The 25,973-nt window shown below is 43.9% G+C and overlaps 3 protein-coding genes across 6 annotated transcripts in view; all 3 read right to left on the bottom strand.

Moving 5' to 3' along the window:
- Nucleotides 1–12,652, bottom strand: part of CEMIP (cell migration inducing hyaluronidase 1) — a 150,362-nt gene extending 137,710 nt beyond the window's left edge. For both annotated transcript variants that reach the window (XM_026648324.2, XM_026648323.2), the window contains exon 1: nt 12,614–12,652. The gene's annotated coding sequence lies outside the window, so the exon portion shown is untranslated. The remainder of the gene's footprint in view (nt 1–12,613) is intronic.
- The window catches only part of LOC112102567 (cell surface hyaluronidase-like), a 74,689-nt gene extending 57,708 nt beyond the window's left edge, over nt 1–16,981 (bottom strand). The window contains exons 1-9 of one of the 3 annotated variants that reach the window (XM_024193929.2): nt 16,896–16,981; nt 16,058–16,243; nt 12,614–13,117; nt 6,353–6,493; nt 5,352–5,907; nt 4,403–4,572; nt 3,939–4,127; nt 3,368–3,537; nt 2,051–2,260 (exon numbers count right to left, since the gene is read on the bottom strand). In XM_024193929.2, coding sequence (XP_024049697.1) covers nt 2,051–2,260; nt 3,368–3,537; nt 3,939–4,127; nt 4,403–4,572; nt 5,352–5,907; nt 6,353–6,493; nt 12,614–13,082 — 1,905 coding nt within the window. In that variant the 5' untranslated portion in view covers nt 13,083–13,117; nt 16,058–16,243; nt 16,896–16,981. Of the gene's footprint in view, nt 1–2,050; nt 2,261–3,367; nt 3,538–3,938; nt 4,128–4,402; nt 4,573–5,351; nt 5,908–6,352; nt 6,494–12,613; nt 13,118–15,993; nt 16,244–16,895 lie in introns of all 3 variants that reach the window. The other 2 variants (XM_029910718.1, XM_024193928.2) reach the window with 2 other exon arrangements.
- A 4,041-nt stretch (nt 16,982–21,022) lies between these two features.
- Nucleotides 21,023–25,973, bottom strand: part of ABHD17C (abhydrolase domain containing 17C) — a 52,494-nt gene continuing 47,543 nt past the window's right edge. The window contains exon 3 of the mRNA XM_024193930.3: nt 21,023–21,812. Coding sequence (XP_024049698.1) covers nt 21,593–21,812 — 220 coding nt within the window. The 3' untranslated portion in view covers nt 21,023–21,592. The remainder of the gene's footprint in view (nt 21,813–25,973) is intronic.

The raw sequence follows: 25,973 nt of genomic DNA on the forward strand, positions 1-25,973 counted from the left end.
AGAAATAGTCCTGCAATCATAATTTTGGCCTGATTATCCTGGTGTATTCATTAACATATATTACAGATAGAAACCAAAGGTTTGGAAAAGTAGTACCATACTACCTATCACACTGTGATATTGGGAGTAGCAGACTGTTGTATGCTTAGGAATGAAACTCTGTCCACTCAGCAGCCTTGTGCTCCAGTAGTATTTCCAATATGAGATAATTAGGATGCTTCCAAACACTGAATTATATATAGCTCAGCAATACAATATAAGTGACCTTCATGCTCTGCAACTTTATACAGTAATGACTACAGTGTTCGGTGGCATGTGTTGTGCATGTCAGTGAAGTAGCAGGCATGTCACTACCCGCTTTTCAGCTGCGATAAGTAACCTAAACTGTGCTGCGAGGCTGCTGACTGTGTGCCAGGACTGTGCCATGTCACAAAAGAGCTGATATCTGAAGTGCCTTTCATCTCGTTGACAGGTACACAATTGTGCCACAAAATGCTGCATCCCACCTTATATTTTACTAAGTGCTCCAGTTTGTTCATTCACAGTAGCATAAAACTGGGGGAAAACCCTGTATCAAAGTTTCTCTTCTCCAAACTCTGAAGCATCACAAAATAAGGCCAAATTAACATGCATATAATATATATTTTAACATATTGCTCAGTTGTTCATGCACTGAGATATTTGTTCACATCTGAAATCTCAGATTGGTCTGAGAGGACTAGCTACAGGTTTATTTTAATTACTGCACTGGAACAAAATGATTTCCTTCACAGATTCAGCTAGTACATTTATCTACTCATTGATTTGTGGACTCAGAGCCTTTGAAAACCCATATGCTATCCCCTGCAGGGCTAGATTTTGCATTTGGGTTTCTAATTTAGTTGACAGATGTGGAATCTCAGTCAGACAGCTCCCTACTGACTACACTTTTGACAAGTCTCAAGAGCACAAGTTATTCCAGTTAGGTCAACATTAACTTATTCTCTAATTGTTCACCTGATTCAAAAGGTCTAATATAAATAAATGATTTTATTTGTGAGGAAGGAAAGGGAAGACACTACTTATTCCATCAACTTTTGGAGGTTCTGCCAACACAAACACATAAGATATGAGGAACTGACAATCAACCCTTTTTGGAGGAGATCTGGCCAATGCAAACAGATCCTCAGGCCCATAGAAGGGGCTTTCAGCCCCTTACACACTTACAAGTACAGTACCAAATGGGCACATACTGCAAAAGCAGTATTAATATGTACATGTGTTCTAGCTGGCAGCAGCTTTATGTATAGGGGCAAGAATAACGTTTCATGAAGAGTGCATAGGGATCATGGATAGATCAGGGTGGGGGAGGATTATGACTAAACATGGGTAACATGTCCAAGTACTTCTCTGCCAGTGGGGCCTCACTTCAGCACACCATGCCATTTCATGGGGGTAAGGAAAACATGGAGATGCAGTGGAGAAGTTTCCTGAACAAATGTTGGCACTTTCTTGGTTGGACACACATTTTCTGGTAAGCCCCTTTCCACAATGACCTCTGCCATAGAGTTTGACCTAAAGCCAAATTCCCAAGTTCTGTTGGCTTCGCAGTGGGCATTTTGGCCCTTCTTGCTCACATTTCTTTCACCTTGGTTTTACAAATATTTTTGGATTAGTCTAACATTGTTCCTGGCTTCAACTATAGCTCGATTGTATCTCTGTTGCAAATTCCAAGGTCGGTAACTTCACCATGTGTTTGATAAAGACGACAGTTCAGTGAAAGTGTCACTATCACAGATTGCTCAGATCACCACAAAGATTTCACTATCTCATCATGCTTAATTATAAACATAATATACAGAACTTGAAATTTCTTTCAAGAAGTAGAGCCATTAGAATGTCAATTCTAAAATTTAACTGTCTCAAGGTATCAATCCAACAGATGCACTAGAAAAAAAGTCATGCCTCAAAATACTTAATTGCATTGTGTTAAAGTGTGGCAGGACATATTACATATTTTTTAACATTCAGCAAAATAAAGGAAGTAGTTTGTCAGTAAAATATATCTTACCAGAAGGCCATGTGTTCCATGTATGGCAACACACCTAGAGAAACAGTGGTGTATGGCCAGATTATCAAGGTAAGTAGGGGATTCATAGCCTCCTTTCTCATCCACATCTCCAGATAAGTGAAAATGAACGGGATAGCTGCCCAGTATTTGCTGCCCCATGTTTTTTAATTCCACTCCTGCCATGTGAACGGAGGTAAAATTCCTTTGGATCTATTGAGACAAATACAGACCTAAGGAAAGAATTTGCAGTACAAGAGTGTGACAGCAAAAAACAGACAATTGTCAAACAAGCATCAAGTAACCAAGTGCTTGATCCTGCAAAGTGCTAATCTGCTCCCATTGACTTCAGTATAGGATTGGGCCCAAAGGTTGCATCTTTCTACATATGTCTCAACTTCCCAAATACCAAATGGGTAGTGCTGTCCAAAATGAACAGTATTGAACCATTTATAGCATTTATTCCTGGCAATATACACACTTATGTAATAGCTATAGAAAAAAAAATACTACTGCCAGCTAGCAAAAAGTCATATCTAACATCTTTACGGTGCCACCAAAAGTCTATATTTCCTAGTAGCCTCATCTCAATCAAATGCTATTGGGCTAGATCCTCTGCATAGTGCCATTGATTTCACCACCTGACCTCACTGAGGGTACTCTGATTTACATTAGCTGAGGGTCCATCCGGTTATTTTTGGGGGGGAGCCCAGATTGTGATTGGGATCTGCATGGCTGCACAGCGGTAAAGCTCTAGCGTGATCCTTGCTTCCTTGAACAGCTGCCCAGGGGCCACTCACAAGAGTAGACCTTGTGCTCTGGAAAACATAGGGAATACTTGCTCCTGCTATCCTACAGAGATTAGTACACTGAAAATGAAAAGGGATGTGAACGTGGGGTCAGGACCTACCCCACCACCACATGGGCCTGTGAAGCAGGGTTGAGGCACTGAGGGAAGCAGTGCTCCATCATAGTGAATAAAGCAAACTGTGCCTCTGGAGGGAGTAAAGTCTCCTTCTTGGGTAGTGTAACTTCCCAATGACCCCTACTCAGGGCTATGGCTTACAAAAACCAAACTAACCCAGAGGAGGATAGAAGTGTATATTACACCTTATATTAGAGGTGAGCAAGAGGGTGTAATTTAATTGTGGATCAAGTTTTGCAAATAGCTCAATAACCTTTTAGTATTCTCTCATTACACACAAATACATACTTGCTGTACCAGGGGAAAATATGTAACTGTCATTTTACATTACTCATGTATAAAGTTGGATAGTAAATAAATATCTGAAATTGAGAGAGAGGAAAAAAGCCACTTACTTTAATCTGTCCTCCAAATGTGTCATAGGAGAAAAACTGGCATTGATTTTGTCCATAACAAGACTCCTCCATTTCTCCTTGAATAAGTATATTTCTAGTCAGGAGACCAACTTCTGCCCTCGTATCTATGCCATCTACAACTTCCCCGATATGAAGATAAAGTGGGCTGCCTGTGGGGGGCAGGGAGGGGAGTTATATATTTAAATTTAGCTAAGTTTACTATCTTCAGTTCTAAACACCTACACAAACACCACAGTTCTAAACACCTACACAATTTTCTAACAAGATTCAGTCAGTCATTTTACTTATAATGAATTTCTATGTGTTTCACAACTGTGAAGGGTCTGATCCTGCAAGTGCTAAGCACTTCTGTTGAAATCATTGAGCAACCAGCCAGCAAACACAGGCGAGTGGTCTCATTGCCTTCAATGGACAACATTCTTTTGTGTAAACTTACGTGCCTAAGTATTTGCAGAACTGGGCCCCAATTTTGCAAACTTCAGCTAAAGAGGAGTTAAAAAAGTGACAAATATTTTTTTGCACAGAAATAGCTTAAGAATATATTTCATACCATCAATCTTCACTTGATTACTTTTACATTCAGGGCAAGGAAGGAGATTAAATTCTTCAGCTTGATGCATGGAATAGTCAGTGCTAGCAATGACTATCCTATCACCAGGTAGCCAACTTGTAACCTCATCCACTAAGTTAAGAATTATGCCTTTGGACACTTCCACTCTAAATCCATTATGAGGAATCCCTAGGGGGGAAAAAAACAGTCAGTTATTCTTTACTGCTGTGTACCAGTGCATTTTGGATAATTGCACAGAGTATCTACTCAATCAATTTTAATGAAATAATTCAAGGTCTCGTATCCTTTTATGCGGCATAAAGGCTATGCCCAATTATTATTTCATGACACTGTTTGTCTGTGATCCCCATGCATCTGACCAAGTTCTATAATATTAGTCTAAATTAGTTCAGATTTTAATGGCAGAAGAAAAAAAGAAAAGAAAAGAAAAGAGCACACTACACCTTTTACCCATCCACTGAAAGCAGTGACTCTAAAATTGATTCCTTCATAGGTTTGAAAATCTCTTCCTGCTATTGCTATCCCAGTTGTTCCATTCCCTTGATACGGTTTTCTATCTTCTGTTGTTGAAAACCGACCACCTCCAAGGATCCCAACCAGAGCCCAGGGCTGCCTGAGTAAGATCAAGAAGAGTCTGATCATATTGATAGAAATACACCCTGTACCCTACAACCTTGAAAGAGCCTTTGTACATAGAGTCCGTTACAGAAAGTATTCTTAAAATAAAGCAAGCCTGGATTCTAGAATAGTCTCCCATACAGCTCCCTTAATGACTGTTTCATTTATTTTATACACCAGTGGCTTGAAAAATATGAATTTTTCCTATTTACCGAAGTTTGCTTGCTTTGATCTTATTAGTACACGTGGGTATGAGTTTATACATAGTTTGGCGATCATGCTTGTTAAAAGTAATGTTGAATTCAAAAACCCTCTTAGATGATAGGGAGTATTACAATCTGGAGCTGACAGCTGTCAGCTGTTAGGAAAGAGGCCCAGGAGCTGTCCATGGTGGTACTACAGGTTTCCAACGCCTTCCTGCCACATGTCCAATAATAAAAGCTCAGCCCTGGAACACACACACACTCTCTCTAGTGCTGACAGACACCATGTTCATGTCCTTGTAGAAATGCCTAATCCGGGCACCGGAAAAGTTAGTTCTAGCCCGGTGTCCCCCTCTCTTTGGCGGTCACACACTAGTGCTGACCGCCCGCAGAATCAGCAAGCCTGGGGCTAGTTTGCGGTTAGCTTGGGTTGTGATCCCATGCTGGACTAGGTGGGCACGTGGATTAGGCTACAGCAGATCAAATATTCTTTGCCCAGAGGGCGAGGACTGAAGCTTTTGGGCTCGTGCATGAAGCAAATCCCCACGCGAACACCCCGCTCCGGTCTCACCTGTACCCCAGATGCAGGATGTGTTTGCTATGAAGAAGCTCCTTGAGGAGGAGTCGGGTCTCCAGAGTCAAACTCTTCGCTGCTGAGTCTCCTACTGCGGCTGCCACCACCTTGCCCGGAGCTTGGGTGGCTAGAAACTCCCGCAGCCTCCTGCTCTCATCGGCCAGCAGGTGCGTGTCAAAGCGACCAGCGGCCACCACCCGGGCTGTGTCCGCATCAATGATCCGGATGTTGAGGCCTCGGCTGCTCCAGCGCTTCTCGGACTGGTAGGATCCATAGGGGAGCCCGCCCGCGTACAAGGTTTGGTCCAGCAGCGTCCAGGAGCGAGGCTTCCTCCCGTGTAATTCCAGGGTCCCCCCTCTGTCCACTCCCAGGAATTTCTTTCCGTAGTTCTCCACCTCCGGCTCCTCCGTGGCCTTCCCGTACAGCGAGATGGTGGCCCGGGAGTGGTAGGGGCACCGCTGGGAGCCAATGTGCAGCGCCCCGCCATCCTGAATGAGGATGTAGCGGGCCCTTAAGGCGATGGGCTGCTGCTGATCTGCAAACACCAGCGCCCCTGGAAGGGAAGTGGGGAGACTCGCACGTGACGCCAGCGACTCTTGCCCGGCTTTCCTGGGCACATGGCAGCCCGGCTAGCAGGGCGCAAGCCCCCTTCGGCCACCGGCAGGCCCGGCGCGGCACACAGGATCGTGGGGGCTGCAAGCGGACGGGACCAGTGCAAATCTCCCCCACACGCCAGGACATTGCTCTGACCCCCCCGCCACCCCCATCCAGACTACGGGAGACCTCGGGTAAGTCTCTGAGCCGGGGGGCGCCCAGGTTTAGTGTCCAGTGACCCACCCCCCTCCTTGAAGGGATCAGACCCCTGCGGTTCCCTGGGGGAGCCTGCTCCCTTCCCAGGCTCTGGCCATGCCCGGCTGCAGCTCTCTCCCCAGACAGGGCTCTGAGCGGCTGGCCAGGCTCAGGGGAAGGCGGGCGCCAAGCCCCTGCTGTCTCCTTACCTCCGTCCTGAATGCGCAGCGAGTGGAAAGTCGCGGAGCTCTCTAGCCTCAGGGCCTCCCCCCGGCCGATGACCACCGAGCGGCTGCTGTCGTGCCCGGGACGCCAGGGAGTCAGGTGCGGGGCACGCTCGGGACACGGCCCTGCAACACACAGGCGCACACGCCGGTTCAGTGCAGCCCGCCGCGCTCTGCCCGCAGCCCGGCTCCAAGCCCGGAGGATACGCACCTGTGGCGCTGGAGTTCGCCGCTCCACCCCTCTCGCAGGGGGCTGGGGGCTCCGGTTCCCGAGGGGGGCAGGGGCGGGAGGAAAGCCCCTGGGAGGAGGACGCCGCAGCACTGGCGAGACGCCCCCGGAGGCTCCTTGGTCGCTCTCGGACTCGTGCGCCCACGGAGAGCCGCGGTTCCATCCGGTCCGTGAGCCCTGCCCGGCTCGCGGCGGGGCTTTGCCGGCCTGAGCCCGGAGTAGCAGCAGGCGCCGCACCTGCTGCCCGGGACGGAGGCTCACCCAGGCGAAGGTGACAGGCTGGGATAGCCCCGCACGTGGCGATGGACGCTCCAAGCCCCAGAGACACACACACACAGAGACACTTCATTCAACGCATTTTATTCCCACCGGCCCCCGCGCTCCGGCCCCCCCGGCGGGGCGGGCGCCTCTGCAGCCACCTGTGGAGGAGTAAAGCGGCGCTGGGTGAACGCTCCCCGCCCCGCAGACACGTGGGCTCCGGCGTCTGCAGGGGGCAAAGCTCCGGCGCAGACACAGCGACGTCCCCCAGCAAAACCCAGCCACGGCCCCGGACAGAACCCAGCGACAGACCCGCTCCAGCCGGGCCGCCGCGGGGCAGAGCCGCCCAAGGAACAACGTGCTCCGAGCCTCTTACCTAGCCCCGGGTGCTACTGAGCCACAGCGGCTAGGCAGGGCTCCCTTCGCTGCTCTAAGGACCGGGCAGTCCCCCCCTCGGAGACGCGGGGCTCTGCAGCAGGAGCGCTGCCTCGCCGGAACAGGGACAGCTGGCGGGCGCTAAGGTGAAAGCTGCTCCTGAGTGCCCGGGTGCTTCTCCACTCCAGCCGGGCTCCCCCCGCTTCCCTATTTATAGCCCATCTCCCGGCCTCTGGCGCTGCCCCCGCTGTTTACTGCCGCTGAGCCGCTGGCTCCGCCCACCCCGGTGACGCCGTCTCCTCCTGGACCCGCCGTGCGGCTCCCCAGATGCAAGGAGCCGAGCCGAGCTCCCGCCGGCGAGCATCCCCGCCTGGCCTGCCGGGGCCTGGAGGGGGCGCGAGCCGAGCATTCTGCGCGCACGTGGCCGGACCTGTCAGGCGGCTGGAAGGAAATCCCTTAAACGGGGAGTAGGGGAGCGGTGCACATTCCCTGCTAACATCAGACTGACCCCTACGGGTTGCAGCTGCAGCCTCTCTGCTACCTTCCAGTGAGGTTCAGACAGGCCTGGAGATGAACAGAGGGAACGGGTGGCTTGGACTTCCTCTGTCGCTTGCAAAGTAGAGTCTTCACCTTAAGGGGGGCATGAGCTACCTGGGGCCCCCTATCCGCACCGGCAGGGAGCTAAACTTTTCTGCAGGGAAATTGGTAGAGGAGGTGAGCAGTAAAAGGAAAGCTGTTGCCAGGCACACTGGCTGGGAAACCCGAGTGCCCCAGGCTAAATGCTTAAGGAGTGAGGTGTGTTCCCCTTGCTACCCTAAACAAAGGTTGTAGGCAAAGTAGGTGGAAATGGACACCTGCCTAGGACCAGATTTGGATGGCTAAGGATAATTTAGAGAGACAAAGTGGTGAGGTTATATCTTTTATTGGACCAATTTCTGTTGGCAAGAGAAAAGTTTTGGAGCTTACAGAGAGCTCTTCATTTGTCAGTTAATCTTGCAAAATCAGTCTAATTAAATCAGCCTCACCCTTTTCTCTGGGATGTGTAGCCGTAGGGCAGCTGGGAATGACTTTTTGTTTAAAGAACTCTGATGGGGAGGGCTAAGAACAAGAATGCATGAAAATCGCAGGAGGTAGGATACCACTGGTCTGAGGCTGAGACACCCATGGAGAGGTCATCTGTCCCACAACAGTCACTGTAATGCTGTAGAAAATAGCTTCAGGGGATATTCCAACAAGTCTTGGGCCTGATCCAATGGGCTTTGGATTAGGTCCCTTGCTCTTAAATGATCTGCTCCTGCTCCCATTGATTGCAGTAGTCTTTAAACTGGAGTAGAAAGTCCATTTCGGATTCCATTTTTTTTCTGAATCAAAGTTATCAGTATTTCTTATGCTGTTAAATGCAGCATGAAAGACCAGAGATTCTGCCAGGCAACTGTGTAAATATATTAAAGCACAGATTTGTGGCCACTGAGTTGATTCATTCCCTCATCAAATGCTTCACTAACCATTTAAAAAACCTCCATCCAGAGGAGAGGGACAGCTGGAAGTGAGGAGACAAATCTACCAGCCACAGATACCACAAAAGAGCCAAGGCTAAAGAGGAGCCCACTGTGCAAAGCCATAAGTGCTGCTGATCACGAACAATAAGGGAAGGGAGATACATTCATGTGCCATCATCTGGTCTCACTGTTTCAATCTGTTGCCTCTGAACTTTATTCTGGGGCAAGATTTCTTCTAAGGGAGGGGTCAGGAGCTATTAAATTATTCTGGGGCAAGATTTCTTCTGACATAGGGGACAGGGCCAATTAAATTGTTTGGAGATCTCTGGAGTCTGAATTCACCTGTTGTAAATGTGCAGAATTTCAGGTACAAGAGAACTAGAACTTATTTTCCATATGCATTTATCCAAATGTTCGTTGCATCCCTTGACTGTCTTACCTTCAACTAAAATGTTCATTCTAGAGGAAAATAAAGATTAATAGACTTGACAAAAATAAAAATAATAGGTTGAGAAATTATATTCAAGCTGTATGTATTATGCTAATACATCAGTACTGGAACTAAATGTATTAAAGGCTTGGGCTATCACTAAATGAGGCCCCCCAGCCTACACTTGCCTTAAGGTCCTATGCAACAGTCATTACTTAGGCCAAATTCCCTCTGATTTCAGTGGCACTTTTGCCAGAGGAAGAACTGCAGGGTCAGCCTTTAATTCTTTATTCGTATGCTTGCGGAGATCTCCAGATTCTTACATTATTTAAGTAATTTCCAAAATATCTCTCTCTCTCTCTCTCTCTGTGGTGTTAGTAGCAGCACAGCTATCATGGTTTGATTCTTTTCCTGAGGAAAAGGTTGCCTTGAGGTGAGCAATTTAGAGGCAATTTTTCCCAGTATTGAAAAGTTCCTAACTGGCATGTGGAAAAAACTGTGGAACAAATTAGACTAGAAGCATCTCTATGCTTTTCTGAGAATCCACTTCAGGAATATTTAGGAAATATTACTATCCGAGAGCTGACGCTGAAGAGGTGAAATGGGGCTGATTTTACCCTTGACAAACCTCATTTTCAGGATTATTTTTCTTTTTCAAATAAACTCCAGATTAAAGTTTACACAATGCTCTTCAACTACGCAAGATGTTTTCTCAACACAAGAACATTTCCAACCATGCAAACATTCTCACACCTTCACACAGGAAGACAGAACATCCTGTCTCATCAGCCTTTCCTAGCAAAAGGACCTCATTTTGCTGTTACTCTTACTCTTTTTTTTAGGCTAATCAGTAGTAATCCATCCTGATAAAAACAAAATGGGTCATGCCACTCTTTCCTAATGGACTACCTGGTATTAGGAAACTTTTAACAATTCAAGCCCCAACATGTTGCAATAAATGTAATATTTTGCATGAAAATTTTAATTGGATTGACTGGGATCTAGTGAGGTCTCATTTAAAGGGAATGACAAAAAATAGCTGATTCATGACAGAGACATTTTGACTAATAGTTTGTTCCCACAATGCCCCTGACTTTCTTCTGGCAGTAGACACAAAATTCACACAGGAACGTAGGGATGGTACTTCCTGTGTAAGCACTTTCCTCCCTGGTAAACTCCCTCTTTGAATGATATCCTGTTTCCTTAATACTGCTCAGAGGGTGGAAGGAAAAGCAGGGTCAGTTTTCACTAAGTAGTTCCCACGGAATAGTTTGAACAAAAGTACCCTACCTAAAGCAGTCCCTGTTTCTACAACACAACCCAGTCTGTCTACTTTAGATAAAAACTGGATGCTCAGGACAGTTTTCAAATGCACACACTACACATACACATTAGCACAAATTATATAAATAGCTTGGGCAACATATGTGTATGTATCTATGCACACACATTACATATATACATATACACACATACATGTATATATATACAGAGAGAGAGAGAGAGAGAGAGGATTAGTGTTTTGATCTGTGTTGTTTTGATATTCTTTTTTAATATTTCTTAATTACATAGATATAATATCAGAAGCTACAAAAAAGCCAATAGACTGGTTTACCAGATAGGGGTGGTAATTGAGATTTGTCCACATCTGGTTTTAAATTCTACCAACAGGGGTCACCCTTGCACATGATTAGCATACTCAGGTCCTAATATCTTTCAGATGATCTCTCAAGGGCCCTTTTCATGAACAATACTGTCGGAGAATAACAGAGTTCTCTGCTTCCACAATACTGAGTAAGTCTTATTCCAGGATTTGTACTGAATTAACTGCTTGCAAGGATCACTTAAACCACTATACTTGCTATGACTGCTGGTTTAGGCTGGAATGGGTCAAAGCAGGAATCTGTTTCATAAGAATTCATATATAATGTGACACTTTATCCTGAAAATGGATAACATGAGGCTTCAACTTATACACCACCATTAAAACACAACATATTTTCAATAACTAAATATAAAACTTGCCTCTTCCCATCTGCAAATGCTACTGAGTATTCTGTGCTGATATTTGTTTTCTCAACAAAAGTTATATTATTTGCATCTCTCTATAGGCAAATACATTCAGTTTAGTCTTGAGAAAATCAGAATACATCAAAGTATTTCAATTTGTTCTAATGGCTTAAAAACTTTAGTACAGCCACCTCGTCCAGAAATGCTTTGTATAACACACAACAAATTATTGATCATTATTTGTATTAAAGTAGCTCTCCAAGACCCCTGTCAGAATTGCAGGGGGGGCATTATGCTGGACATTGCACAGTCATAACATTCCCTTTAATGGCTCTTGACTTTCAGAGGTGGTCTTCTAAGGGCTGGTCCACACTTACCCCCCAAATCGAAGTAAGGTACGCAAATTCAGCTACGTGAATAACGTAGCTGAATTCGACATACCTTACTTCGACCTTACCGCGGTTCAGACGCGGTCCACATGCGGCAGGCAGGCTCCCCGTCGACTTCGTGGTACTCCTCTCGCTGAGCTGGAGTACCGCAGTCGACGGGGATCACTTCCTGGTTCGATTTATCGCGTCCAGACCAGACGCGATAAATAGAACTCGGAACTTCGATCCGCAGCCGTCGAACTACCGGGTAAGTGTAGACTAGCCCTAACAGAATGGTACTCAACCTTTCCAGGCAACTGTACCAGTTAACCTGTCAGTCAGTGACCTCTACATTCTGCATCCAGAATCTTTCTAGCATCCCTTACTCTGCAGCCAGCAAATTCTCCTTTCTTCTACCTACCTTAATAGGATCCCTTCCTACTAGATTTTGAACACCTTCATCTACCACTAAAGTCAATATGGAAATTCAGGTGCTCAGCATTTCACAGGAGATGCTTCGCAATGCACTTTGCTGGTTTGGACATTTAATAATGAACACTGGGTTGAGGCTTGTACAGGGCCGCAGTGAGATGCCTATAACCCTCTCCTACTGGATTCTGCATGATCCTGTCTGCTTGTAGCAAACTATCAGCACAGCAGGCCAGATTGCAGGAGGCTGGTTTACAGCAGCCCATGCTCCACTGTGGGTTAGAGGTCAGACAAGGGAATGAGAAGCAGGCAGCAGTGTCAGAACAGAGGCAGAATGTCAAGCCTTTCATTAAGGGGCTGATCCTATAACCCATGCCATTAATCCCACTGAAGCCAGTGAGTAAGCATTGCAGGATCAGGCCTTATGGTGTGGGAGGAAATGGAAAGAGGGGAGGAAGATGGACAACCAAGTACTAATCAATGGCAAAAGCTGGAAACACCAGTGCTTAGAAGCCACCATTCTAACATGTACCCTTAAGCTCATAGGTGAAACAATTAAACATCATTTATCACATGAGGCTGGTAAACATAGAGACAAGCAGAAAATGTTAAGAACACAGGAAACATGCATTCTCCTTAGATACGTACCACTTTGTTTCACTTCAAACTTAAACAACATTCTCCTTGTTTTAAGCATTTGCTTCTTTAGCAATGAGAAGGCTTTGGATTGCTGGACTTCAGCCAATACTCCCATGTCCCTGAGGACCTTAAGCACACGGTATAACAACAGTGGCTTCAGTTTAGATTGCAGCAGCTTGAGAGGGTTGATCTGAATTTTGGGTGGGTTGACTTCCTTATCACAATTATGAAAGCGAAATATACTCCAAGCAAGTTTGGGTCCAAAGGCATCCATAAAAACATATCTGTAAAGCTTAAGGAGCATGTCACAGGATAACTGCTCTTCTTTTGATTTCTGAGTCAGGTTCTGATTTGTTACCAACCTTCTTCTTTCCTCATGACTTACAAGAGCATTACTTCTAAGAAGGCTGGAGAGTTTATATGAGCCAGGAGTCCCTGGGAGAATTTTCTTAATGTGAAATAGTCCTTCATAATCCATATCCCACAAAGAACTGTTGGGATTCAGGCTATTTTCTGAAATAATCATAAATATAGTAAAAACCTATTAGGCATAACCATGGAAGAACATATTTCCTCCTAGCAGATTTATAAAAGTATACATTTAAGAATGTTTCACTATTTTACTGAATATATTTTGGCTTACTGCACCAAAAATGTATTTTGGCAGGCTTACTGTATGTTTTAATAGCCAAATGAATAGACTACAATGATGACTCCTGTATTTTAGCTATTGGTGCTTTACTCTGGTCAAAGATTGTAATCTAAGAACCCATTTTGTGTATTTTCTGGTCTAAACTAGTATCTTACTCAAGTGTTTTTATAGTCTATGTAAGTGTTATTGTATGTACATTCCTGAACAAGAACTAATGACCATAACAATGCATTCTGTTCTGTATAATGTCTGCAAGCAAATACAGTGGTATCTACTACAGACCCAAAATTGGACCACATGCATTGAGTGGCTTTGTGGTAGACTGGCCCTTTTTTTGACTTGGCTGAGAGGGGGAAAAGGCTCCTTTCTCTCCCCTTGCTTAGCCTACTCAGCTCTTGGGCCCAGATCTGGGGCCTGATTCAGCTCTCATTCAAGTAAATGGGAATCTTTACACAGACTTGAATGGGAGTTGGATAGGGCCCCTGCTGTAGAGTTCACCCTCGCACTCTAGAATGTTTTCCCAGTGCGTAAGTGGGCAGCATTTTGGCTCCACCCCACTATCCTCCACTTGCCAGATGCAAGGGGCCAGCTTCACCTTTTCAAGAGCTGCAAGAACTTAGGCCCAGATCCTCAATGATATTTAGGCGCCCAACTCCCATTGAAATCTGTGGGAGTTTGGTGTCTAAATACCTTTGAGAATCATAGAATATCAGGGTTGGAAGGGACCTCAGGAGGTCATCTAGTCCAACCCCCAATCCGTGCACTACTTTCTCCCTGGAGCAATAGAGAGACGGGGGAGGAATCGTGACTCCCTGAAACTTTCCAGGTTTGCTCCTGAGGTAGAGCAAGTTACACACCACCCTGTACTCATGTAAATGGAAAGCCTCCCATTAATTTCAATGGGCTTTGGATCAAAACCCTTGGGACACTATCTAAATAGGTTGTATTTTGCAGCCATGATATCACACTTTGTAAATTTAAAATATTTCTGGTTTGGAGTTTTTCCAATGAAAACCCAAAAAGTGTTGGTAGAAAATGTTAGTCATTTTTCCCCATGGAAAACTCAAAACATTTCCTAACTATATGTACTAATATTAAGCAATATTTTGTTTTAAACAATACATATACCTGCTAACCTGTCATGTGTTCTAAGCATCTGAGTTAAAGATAAAGTATTTAAGACTATGATTTTATCTTTATATTATAATTACCAGCAATCATCTGAAAGATAAACTAAAGATCCTATTAGGGGCCTGCTTGTAAATCAAAAAGGGAAGAAGCACCAATAGGGGTTGCTGTCTCCACTCAAGAGAGATCCAGGACTGGAAGTGGAGGGGCAGAGGTGCATTAGAACATAAGAACGGCCATACTGGTTCAGACCAAAGGTCCATCCAGCCCAGTATCCTGTCTGCCAACAGTGGCCAATGCCAGGTGCCCCAGAGGCAGCGGCGGCTCCAGGCACCAGCGCTCCAAGCGCGTGCCTGGGGCAGCAAGCCGCGGGGGGTGCCCTGCCGGTCCCTGTGAGGGTGGCAGGCAGGCTGCCTTCGGCGGCATGCCTGCGGGAAGTCCGCCGGTCCCGCGGCTTCGGCAGCAATTTGGCGGCGGGTACGCCGAAGCCGCGGGACTGGCGGACCTCCCGCAGGCATGCCGCCGAATCCGCAGGACCGGGGACCTCCTGCAGGCATGCCGCCAAAGGAAGCCTGCCTGCCATGCTTGGGGCGGCAAAAAAGCTAGAGACGCCCCTGCCCAGAGGGAGTGAACCTAACAAGTAATGATCAAGTGATCTCTCTCCTGCCATCCATCTCCACCCTCTGACAAACAGAGGCTAGGGACACCATTCCTTACCCATCCTGGCTAATAGCCATTAATGGACTTAACCTCCATGAATTTATCTAGTTCTCTTTTAAACCCTGTTATAGTCCTAGCCTTCACAACCTCCTCAGGCAAGGAGTTCCACAGGTTGACTGTGCGCTGTGTGAAGAAGACCTTCCTTTTATTTGTTTTAAACCTGCTGCTCATTAATTTAATTTGATGGCCCCTAGTTCTTATATTATGGGAACAAGTAAATAACTTTTCCTTATTCACTTTCTCCACACCACTCATGATTTTATTGAGGGGCAGAGCTGTGTAATGGAAACTTGCACATGGCCTATGTGCTTGAACTCAGCTAGTGCTCACTTTTGGGCAGGGGAGAGGGAGAAATGCAACTCCGATTATGGAGAGAATAAAGGAGATAAATGTAAGTCATTACCAGCAAGAGAATCATCAAATAATAGTATTATATGTATTGGTCCTTCTCCCAGGGGCTAAAGTACTATGTGTTAAGGATGATGCTGATTTTGGACACTCAGTGGCTCCGGATTGAGGAAAAAATGTGGATCTGGGGAAGTCCAGCAGAATTTCCAAACAGTACGAAGGATGGGCGTGTGTACTCAACATGCTGTGGCACAATGGACAGAACTCTGGGGTCTATTGTTTTAAATGCCCAAGAACCGCTGATTCAGCACTCTTGCAGGCCTCCGCTTTCTGCTTGTAAGCCAGATAAAGAAAGCAGTTTTGCTGCTAGCGCGGCCCATTGGAAAGCTCTGCACTGTCCACTGCATTTGTAATTTGAGCTGCAAGCGACTGGTCCTCGTGTCATTCTAGCCAACCTCACGCCTCAGCTGCACCATCAAATGCTACCTTAACCAACCCACGGCGGAGCGCTTGCGGGAGACACAGACAATGTTTTACTAACTGTTTAAACTTGTCGCCTGAGAACCTGGGCAACGAGACAGGAGCAGCAGCAGGTGGGCAAGTACCAGGGCACGGGGGTTGGGTGCAGAGAGACGCACATCGCTGGTTTTCTTCTTCGGGCGACGCTCAGCTGCCTGCAGGGAAGGGGACCTTGAAGCCATGGCAGCAGGCGAGCTGGCAGTTCTGCTCATGGGCGGCGCTGCTGCATGAAGGGACTTGGAGGCGGGGGGCAGAGGCGGGGGATGTTAAACCTGCAACGAAGGCAGATGGAGAGAGAGTCTCCATCCGTTCGCTCTCTCCCGCCCGCGCCTGAGTCCCGCAGCACGCCGCCTTCCTCCCCTGCAGCCCGGCTTCCCGCTGCCCGGACCCCGGGCGGCACAAGCCCGGGCGGTGTTTGCTAGCGAGCGCCGAGCGGGGGAACCCGAGAGCTCCGACGACCGCCAACGCACCAGCCCGCCCCGCAACCCACCAGCCTTCCGGGACTCCCCGAGCCCCGGCCTTTGGGTGACTGAGCCTCGCTCGCCTCCGCCGCCCAGCCGGGCACTCCGCTCTGCGGAGCAAGGCCCAGGCGCCCAGCCCCCGGGTCGCTGAGCGCGACGCAGGGCGCCTGGCTGGGGCGCGCACGATGCCCCCTGCCGTCCGCTTGGCACCTCCAAGCCACGTCTCAGCCCCAGCCGCGCTTAGCTCCGCTCCCCGTGCGGGAAGCGCCAGGGCCCTTTCCCGGCGGCTGTGCGCCGTGCTGGGGGCGGCTAGGGGGGCTGCAGGAGGCAGCGGCCCGGTCTCTTGCCGCGGCGGCCCAGAGGAGGGCTAGGAGCGCACGGAGCCGGGACGAACTCCGTGCTTGCTGGGTTCCCCCGGCCGCCTGTTCCTCCTCTGCTCTGCAGCGGCGTCACCGCTTCTTACCTGGCAGCCCGGCTCCCGAGGACTCCCTTCCACCCCCAGCCGCCTTCCCTGCGAACGCGTCCAGAGCGCACGGGGCACAGCAGCCACTGCAAACCCCTCGCTCCCTGCCGAAAGCCACCCACCAGCCGGGTCCCCTACTGTGCCCCACGCCGGCTCCAGCAGCCGGCCCTCATGCAACCTGCCGGCGCGGAGTGGCTGAAGCCAGGCGCAGAGAGGATGCACCACCAGGCACTTCAGGCCGGCCCTGGAGGTCCTATTCCCATCCCCCAAAAAGTCGTCGGGAACGTGGAGTTGCCAGGCAGCAGTATAGGACCTCCCCCAGCTCCGGGCTAGGTAGATCAAGAGCAAAGGTACCTCGAGCTGTTATTTTCTAAGCTACGGCTGTTAGGAAAAGAGGCAGTAAGAAGCAGCAGAGGGAAGTTTCTCCTCAATCTGCCTTCAGGTGAAATCCAAAATGAAAGAGTTAGTTAGGTTCTCACTGGCCAGTCTACCACAACACAGCTGGCTTGTAAAGAGACACCTCTACATTACAGTTTAAGGAATAGAAAGAGGGTTGATGCAATTGTTTTCAAAGGCAATTCTTCTTAAGTATACAGGTAAACATTTCAATAGGCTTGTACTGAGTAACAGCAGAATTTAGGCCAACCTTGCTATTCTTCTTGATTTGGTGAATCCAGATTATTTTATTCTAGAAAGGGTTGAGCCAGTTACTCCTCCCCCACTAAATAATTATAGGCCTACTGAAATCTAGGAGACAAACATTTTTACACATAGAAAATACAGTAGGGAACATTTAAAATTCAAGTGATAAACATCTCCAAAGATTAGTGGGTGCATTGAATGTTGCAGATCCAGAGCACTAATCTGAAAACAGAGTTTGGTGCTTATTTAGAGGGCTGAGTCAGCACCCCATGTAGGATTGCCCCAATTTAAGGGAAGGGCCTGGAAACATTCCAGCAGAAAGTAACAATGATAAAGGATCTCCCTAAGAGTAGAAGATAAGTCTAATTAGCCTATATCACTACACAGTAGGTAATTAAGCAGTGGAGGGGGCATAACAATTTTTGGACTCTTCCCTATATATGTTAAGTGATAGGGTACCAAAATTAGAACCAGAATGAATATATTAGACATATAAACAGTGTGTATCCGATTCCCAAATGCTGCCATACCAGCTGTAACTGAGAAGTCAAGAAAAAAAGTATTTAGATGTACAGCTGTGCTCCATGCCATCTTTCTACCCCAAAATTCTACTACATAATCAAAGCTATCACGGCTGTCCCATGTGAAAAATAAATGGAAGCAACATACACACCTAAGAAAAAAAAATGTTAGGAAACATTACATCCTAAAAGACCAACTAAGTACTCTAACAACATGGTTTACAAAACAGCATATAGTCAGCAATTAATTTTCAGAGACATCGTGATAGCTCTAACATGCTTACACTATGGTAAGGGCGTATCTAAATTTAAGAACAAAATTATATTACAAATTTGAGTTGGTGGGAGGGTGTTTTAGGTTTTGTTTTGTCAGCTGGAGTTTAGCAAAAGTCCCATTGATTATATTTTTTGCAAACCCAGCGCATTTTAAATAACAGTTCAAAGCCCCTCCCCCATAGTGTCACTCCATTACTTCTCCTGATGCAAAAGGTCCTATGCTCATGCTATTCTCTTTCAATAAAGGGTGTCCTGGATTTGCTCTTGTATAAGCTGTTCCATGAGTCAGTCATGGATTTTTAATTAAAATTTAGTTCTGACATCCCATAAATCAATTTTTTAAACAGGTGGGAGATTTTTAAATGTATCAGTTAGAAATATTCAAATACCCAAAGTCAGGGAATGATAATTACAACATTACTGGGATGAAGAGAGAGTTCAATATATATTATATATGCTTTTTCACTGAAGAGTTTGATAGCATCACACAACTCACAGAACTGATTCAAGCATGCTTGGATAGGAACATTGTTGAATGCACTGAAAATTCTTTGAGGGTAAATTTATTGAATTGAAGGGAGAAGGCAACATCCTAGAGGGTCATTGCAGGGATCGTTATTTAATGTTTTCATTGATGACAGGGAAAGTTTAAAACATGTTAATGAAATTCAGATTATATGGAATTGGAAGGAATTACTGACATTGACCAGAACAGAGAAATATCAAGCAACCTATACATATTAAAAATTGGCAGAAAGTTTGGGTAAATGGACAAAATCTGAAGGAAGTTTAGTGTTAGAGAAAGATCTGGAAAACAGATGAGCTGAAAGAAATCTAGCGGTGAGGATACCCAGGACGTGTTTGCAATGCAATAGGAAATATCAGTGAAAAATCCTATTGCAAGATTGGGCTGAATAGGTAGACATCATTTCAAGGAGCAGCAAAGAGACAATAGTTCCAGCCCTATATGGGGCTGATGTGACCACATCTGGAGAACTGTATTCAGCTATGGGCACCTCATTACTAGAAGGATATTGACAAATTTGAGCAAATTCAAAGAGTATCAAGTGATTGAGGAAGCTAGGGGAAGTGATTTATAAACAAAAGATTAAAAGAGCTAAGTGGAACATGTCTAAGCAATATTTAAAAGTGACTGCATTATGCAGGGGAGGGGGAAGACACACTCTGGCTTAAATTTTCAGAAGTGACAAAGCGGTAAGCATTTCCTGAAAAAGCAGGCCTCTAAATTGTCTCAAGTTGGACACTCAGAACTGGAGAAACTGAAAGTCCCAAGTCACTTTTGAATGCATAGGCCTATATCTACAAATAGAGAGTATGCACAGCAGAGGCCCCACTCTTTCACCACAGGGTCTGAACAACTCCCACAGATGTTGTTAATAGGAGTTGCTGTCCCCGGAGTTGGAAAAGAATTGCTTGGGCTGTTTAAAATCTGACTGGACAAGATCTATTGCAAAGAACCAGCCTGGATCGACAAGAGAGGGACTGGATGACCTAACTGACCTTTTCTATCTTTAATTTCTAGGATTCAGGGATAGAAATGAAAATTTCAAATTTTACTTTAATTACTGGGGCATTACAGCTCTAAATCAATCTCAGAGACAGCATGCACACCTGCTGTGCTCACTTTATTAGTTAATTGCATTCTTGTCACAAGGTCTCACGATAAACATATTCAAACATTGCTCCCAGCCATGATTTTCAATATTTAAACAGCAAGTCAAGAATCCTTACCCAATAACACCAGTTTACATTCCATTTACATACAAAATTGAGCAGAATGGCAGGTTTGCTCTTTCGGATTATTTTGTGCCTTTTTGTAAACATTTAACATTAAAATGCAAGGTTAGGCTATCAGATTATTTGGTATTTTCTCCCCCTTCCAAAATATAATTTTTCTATACCTCATGTTTGCTGCCTTTGTATGAAAACTATAGTACAAATGAGATTCACAATTCAATATGCTCTAATCCATGCATCCTTTATTCCATTACAACCACTGAGTTGCATTCTAGCAACAGTACACAAACTGCAATCAACCGCAATCAATTTTTACAACAATCTGAGGCTTACAGTACATTTAAGGCCTTTAAATTTGGAAAAAATTAGACCTATAGTAGTAGTGTAACAATTGTGTCTTGCATTTCTGATGCATATTCTGTGCGATTCCAGTGTCAAAGCATCAAATTACTTCTAAACTAAAAAGATTAGTTCAATGAAAATTTAGTTACATAAATTCATCAAAACATAAAATGTTAATTTTTTGTCCTGGAAATCTTATAAAATTTTAATAGCAAAATAATATAGGGATAAAAACATATTTTAACAAAATGTATTCAATCATATACAAACCAGAATTTTGCAGTTTATTGTAATTAGACTTAAATTAAAACTACCAATTAAGAATCTATGCACAATGTAAATTCAAATATGTACAGTACTTTTAAAAAGTCTACAGGAATGCTTTACAGAAGGAAATGTTATGGCTCTTATTCAGACCATCTGAATATTAAAAGGAGTTTTCTATTAATGAATTTATACATTTATTTTTATTAAACAAAAACAATTTAGTCAATTTTTCCTTAAGAATATTCCAGTTATATTTATACAGAAAATGGCTGAGAGGTTGCTACAGAATTTAGCCCCATGTATTAGTTAATTTTTTTTTTCCAGGAAAGAGTAGGACATCTTAAATAATTTACTTGGGAAGATCAGTAAGTTAAATAAAGATCACTAAGAGGAAAGACCTCATCACAATAAGTTGCCAGTTACAATACCACAGCTAGAAATTTACAAAGAAAGTACTCCCTTAGATCGAACCCATGAATCGATTGTTAAGAACAAGCTGTAGTTCATAACAGTTGTGTTCCATATACTGAGAACATTGAAAAAAAGTCTGATCATTTATAATTCTGTCCTAGGAGAAGATAGAGAAAACTGACTTTAGAATATTAATACAGCACTAGATAAAAAGTGTCCCCATATTCAGCTAGTATCCCCATGTCCTCCTGGGTAATGAAACTAAAAATCATTGGAGTTACAGTAGTTGACCATATTGTGTGCATTAGTAGAATAATTTCCAGATATAAAAGACAAGTTTCATCAGATGTTGATTAGAACACCCTGAAGACAGGTATTTCTTCATAGTATAAAGCTATTACAGCTATCCAGTTAAAGCATGTGCAAAAACAGGTAATTTCTTCCATTCACAGTAACTGAGGTAAAATCAAGTAGGCTTCTTCAGGAGTTGGGGAGTTCATGAGATATGAACTGTTTTAGTCTTTCTAGATATTGTGCATAAAGCTCTATGTCATTATGCCCAGCCCCTTCCACCCAGAGGGGCTCCACTGCGCGTGGACATCGCTCATACATTGCCAGGCCATGGGAGAAATCTATTACCTCATCTTCAGTACCATGAATTACCAACACAGGAGAGGTTACTTTAGATATCTTGTCAATGCTGGGGGGATGGAAAAGAAAGAGAAGTTACTCAGGCTTTTAGTTTTTACATTTGTAATACCAAAGAAAACAAAGTTGAATTAATCACTAAACACAATTAAGGAATATTGAATTTTTTTTAAATGGATGCCCCCACTTGATGCCCCACTGACTTATCCACAAAACAGGCACAGATAACTGTCAGTGCAAGCTGACCTTTTATCGCCATCTTGCTACCAATCTCTTCAATGGCAAGAAGTCTGTCCACTCTCCTGCCTGGTCAAATCTTTGGCTTATTAGTGACTATCATACCAGCTAGCATGTGGACATCTAACTCAGAACCAACTTGAACCCACCAATGCATTCCCACAGAGGATGAAACTTAAGTCACCATGTCTGAATTTGAGCTAGTGACCAATGTAGCCTACTACCTAAGCTAGAGACATTCATCTCCCTAATTCATGATGGCCCTTTGATTGAAAAATCATTTAGAAAGCATCCTTATCTATGTTTTTGACCCCAGAGATTAATACAGATTATTTTAAAGAATTAATTCATTTTAAGATTAATTTTAAAATATAATTTTCCTCTATTTACATTGGCTATTTTCATTTTGCATTTCAGCTCGCACCATGAAAAAAAGAATAAGGTTATGCTACAATTATACTACATTTTTAGTTAGTCATTTTCACTTCCAGGTTCTCATATGCACTAGCACAATACTGCAATGTTAAGATTGAAAACATTAAAAGGACATATTTAACTGCAAACCAACCATAAAAAAAAAATCTCACACAGGATTTGTTTCATGGAAACATTTATGTGCATCTTGGGTTTTGAAAAGGCTTATTTTTCACAACCTAAATTTGGGGAAATTTTGACCTTAAAGTAAACATTCAGCTTAGATGCAAGCTTCCTTTAGCAGTATAGTATTTCTATTGGACTTTTTGTTTTTGGGAGAGCAGGGTGGGAGGAAAGGAGAACGATTAAGCTACTACAGTATCTATAGTTCTCACCACTCTATTTTCTAAGCTCCAATATATCATATTTAGACAACAATTTACATATAGAATTATTTGTTGCTTCCCTGTCAAGTACTAGAATGAACTAAATATACTATACTTTTCATAATAGGTAAATACATCTCATTCTAAAAATATTTGATGGGTGTGGACACCAAGGAAAGAAAGGAACTATTTAGGGTGGTACAAGGGGATAGAACTAGAAATAAGGAGATGAAATTAGGAAAAGGAAGAGTTGGCTTGCTTGTTAGCAAGTTTTCTTAACAGTGATATCTATTACACTGTGGAAGACTTCCCCAAGTGGTGAGAACTCCATCCCTCTGGACATCTGAAATAAGACATCAGCAGATCTATTGTAGTGAACAATCTTGAACTGACAGAATAACTAGAGCAGACAACTTTTTCCCACCTCTAATTTCTATGATTTGTTAAAAAAAGGTTGAACAATAATTAAAGGGAGTCAGGATTTTGCTACTCCCAAAGGAAGAGAAGGGAGTGAAACATCTAGATGTGAAAGTGACTACACAAAAGTGAAGCTGTATCTATCCAGTCGCTCAAAATGAGTAAAAACCAAAAATATAGCCAAGCCAATGTGACAATTTACAAATAAATATAACATTTTGAAAATACAGATAATTTAATTCAAAAATTTAAATGTGAACTGGAACAGAGAATTTCACATGTGTAAAAGCTCAGCTTTTGGTGTACTGTGGGATTCTAGGTAACAGCTATTGCTAAACAAACATTTTGGTCTCTCTACATCCCAGTATCTCTTCAAAACAGACTGTACAAGCTTAAAACAGTAAAAAGTTAAGTCTTTTGATTTTGAGATTAGATTCTAGGTAGGAAAACATTAAATATGGATTAGTCAGGTTTAGCTTTTTCCATGTGGAATACAGATAAGGACTTTAAGAACATTAGAGAGAGGCTGTCAATATAAGACATGTACAATTGTAGTTTTTATTTGCATCCCCAGGTGAAGAATACCATAATTAAATGGCAATGTGAAATAAGCAAAATATTGAATAATTTAGTCTAAAGTCTTAAAACCCAATGGACTTGCCGGCCACTGAGTAAAGATTTCATAATAAGCATGTCAGCTATGTGCAGTTATGTACACAAAAGACTTTTTATAGATCACTCTTATTAGGTAGCTACTGTTTTTAATATATTTTAGAAAGCTGGGAAACCCCCATCATTGCAGCATCCAGGTAACTAGCTTAACAGTTTGTGAATACAGATGATGAATTGTGATTAAAGAAAAAATATTTGTATTTTGCAAAAAATTGGAAAGCATCCCATTGCCAACTCAGCTACGTGTAAAGCAGTATTTAAACTGCACATTAGCCTACTTGGTATTCTCAGCCACACCACTCTGCAGCTAGGAAATCTACAGAGACTACATTCTCATGGGGTCCCAACATAAAACGCACATAACAGCAATTCTCCAAAGATGTATATAAACATATTCTTTCCTACAGTGAGCTGTACACATTAATGAAAATGCACAAATGTTTATTTCCCTTGTTTTAAGTATAAGTGAAGTCAGTCAGAGCAATGATCAGATCAGTAGAAGGTTAATAAAAAAAATACTGTACAACATCTCTGCTGTCAAGCTTTAAACACCCCTTCCCCCCGACACACACACTTATTTATTTTTTAAACTGTTTGGTTTGGCTTGTTTAATCTGATTACTGCTACACAATCTTGTGACTAAAGTAATTAAAAACCTTAGCTTTTTCTCCTCTAGAAGTATTAATTTTAATCATAAATGTTAGATATTTAAAAACTAAGAGAAGAACAATGCACAAGTTTGAGAGCAAGATCTTTTAAACTACTAATACACCCTCAGTGAATTCACATTTTAACTTGCTGAGAAGTGTACTAAGGATGACGACTTCACAAAAAACTTGTAGCTCTATAAGCTTGAAGATCATGTATTTTAAGAAGCAGTTGTCTCACTAGCTAGTCTGTCTTCCTAAAACTCTCTCTTTAAATGTTAGATGTTATGTTTTATCTTAACTTGATCGTAATAAATAGAATGAATTCCACTGCTATATCCTAGTTACAAAGGGTCCACCTACATGGTGAACCCCCATCCCCGCAGCGAGTCTCAGAGCTCGGGCCAATGCTACAGACTAAAAATAGCAGTGTAGACATTCTCGCTGGGGCTGGAGCCTGGGCTCCAAGACCCACCCCCTTTGCTGAGTTTCAGAGTCTGAGTGAGAACGTGTACACTGCCAATTTTAGCACCACAGCGTGAGCCCTGCAAGCCCAAATCAGCTGACCTGGGCTCCGAGACTCATTGTCCCATTTTTTTGGCAGTGTAGATGTACCCGAAGTCTGCAGCAGGTCACAGAGCTGAATTCTGCACAAGTCTCCCTGGAGTCTGCTCGTCTTCTCCCTTCCCTGGCTACAGGATACTACTTGGGGTATTTTTTCCTCTCAGACTTTTGCATGCATCATTGTCCGAAGATCAGTATCACTAGCACTGGATGACAGTCTCAGAAGACAATGCTACTATATATGGCTGCTATGCTCAAATGAGTAACCTTTCTCTGGAAAAAGTTGCATGGAATACTGAATATAGGGTGACCAGACAGCAAATGTGAAAAATCGGGACAGGGGGCGGAGGGTAATAGGAGCCTATATAAGAAAAAGACCCCAAAATCGGGACTGTCCCTATAAAAATCGGGACATCTGGTCACCCTAACTGAATAGCAGACATTCAAGTCCCTAGAGAATCAGGGATGGCTTCTGTAGCTGCAAAGTACACTCTGCAGCATAGTGTCATAGTAGTAAAATGTTAAACAATACTGCTTCCACCAAATGGCCTTGTACAGCTCAGATTTAGACAAGGATTAGAACTATTTGTACTTGAGAAATGCCTCCCAGAGAAGTCAAACAAGAATCTGGTGCTGATTACTCAAAGCAAATTTGACTACTCAGTTAACAGTCACTGCAGTAGGCAGCAGGTGGTTTAAGACAGTAGTTCTCAACATGAAGTAAGCATACCCCTGGGGGTATGCACAGGTCTTCCATGGGGTACATCATCTTAACTAGATATTTACCTAGTTTTAGAACAGGCTACATAAAAAGCACTAGTGAAGTCAGTACAAACTAAAATTTCATACGACGACTTGTTTATTCTGCTTTATATA

Source organism: Terrapene carolina, unplaced genomic scaffold, assembly GCF_002925995.2.
Source record: "Terrapene carolina triunguis isolate 2854851 unplaced genomic scaffold, T_m_triunguis-2.0 Scaffold67, whole genome shotgun sequence".
Classification (NCBI taxonomy): Eukaryota; Metazoa; Chordata; order Testudines; family Emydidae; genus Terrapene; species Terrapene triunguis.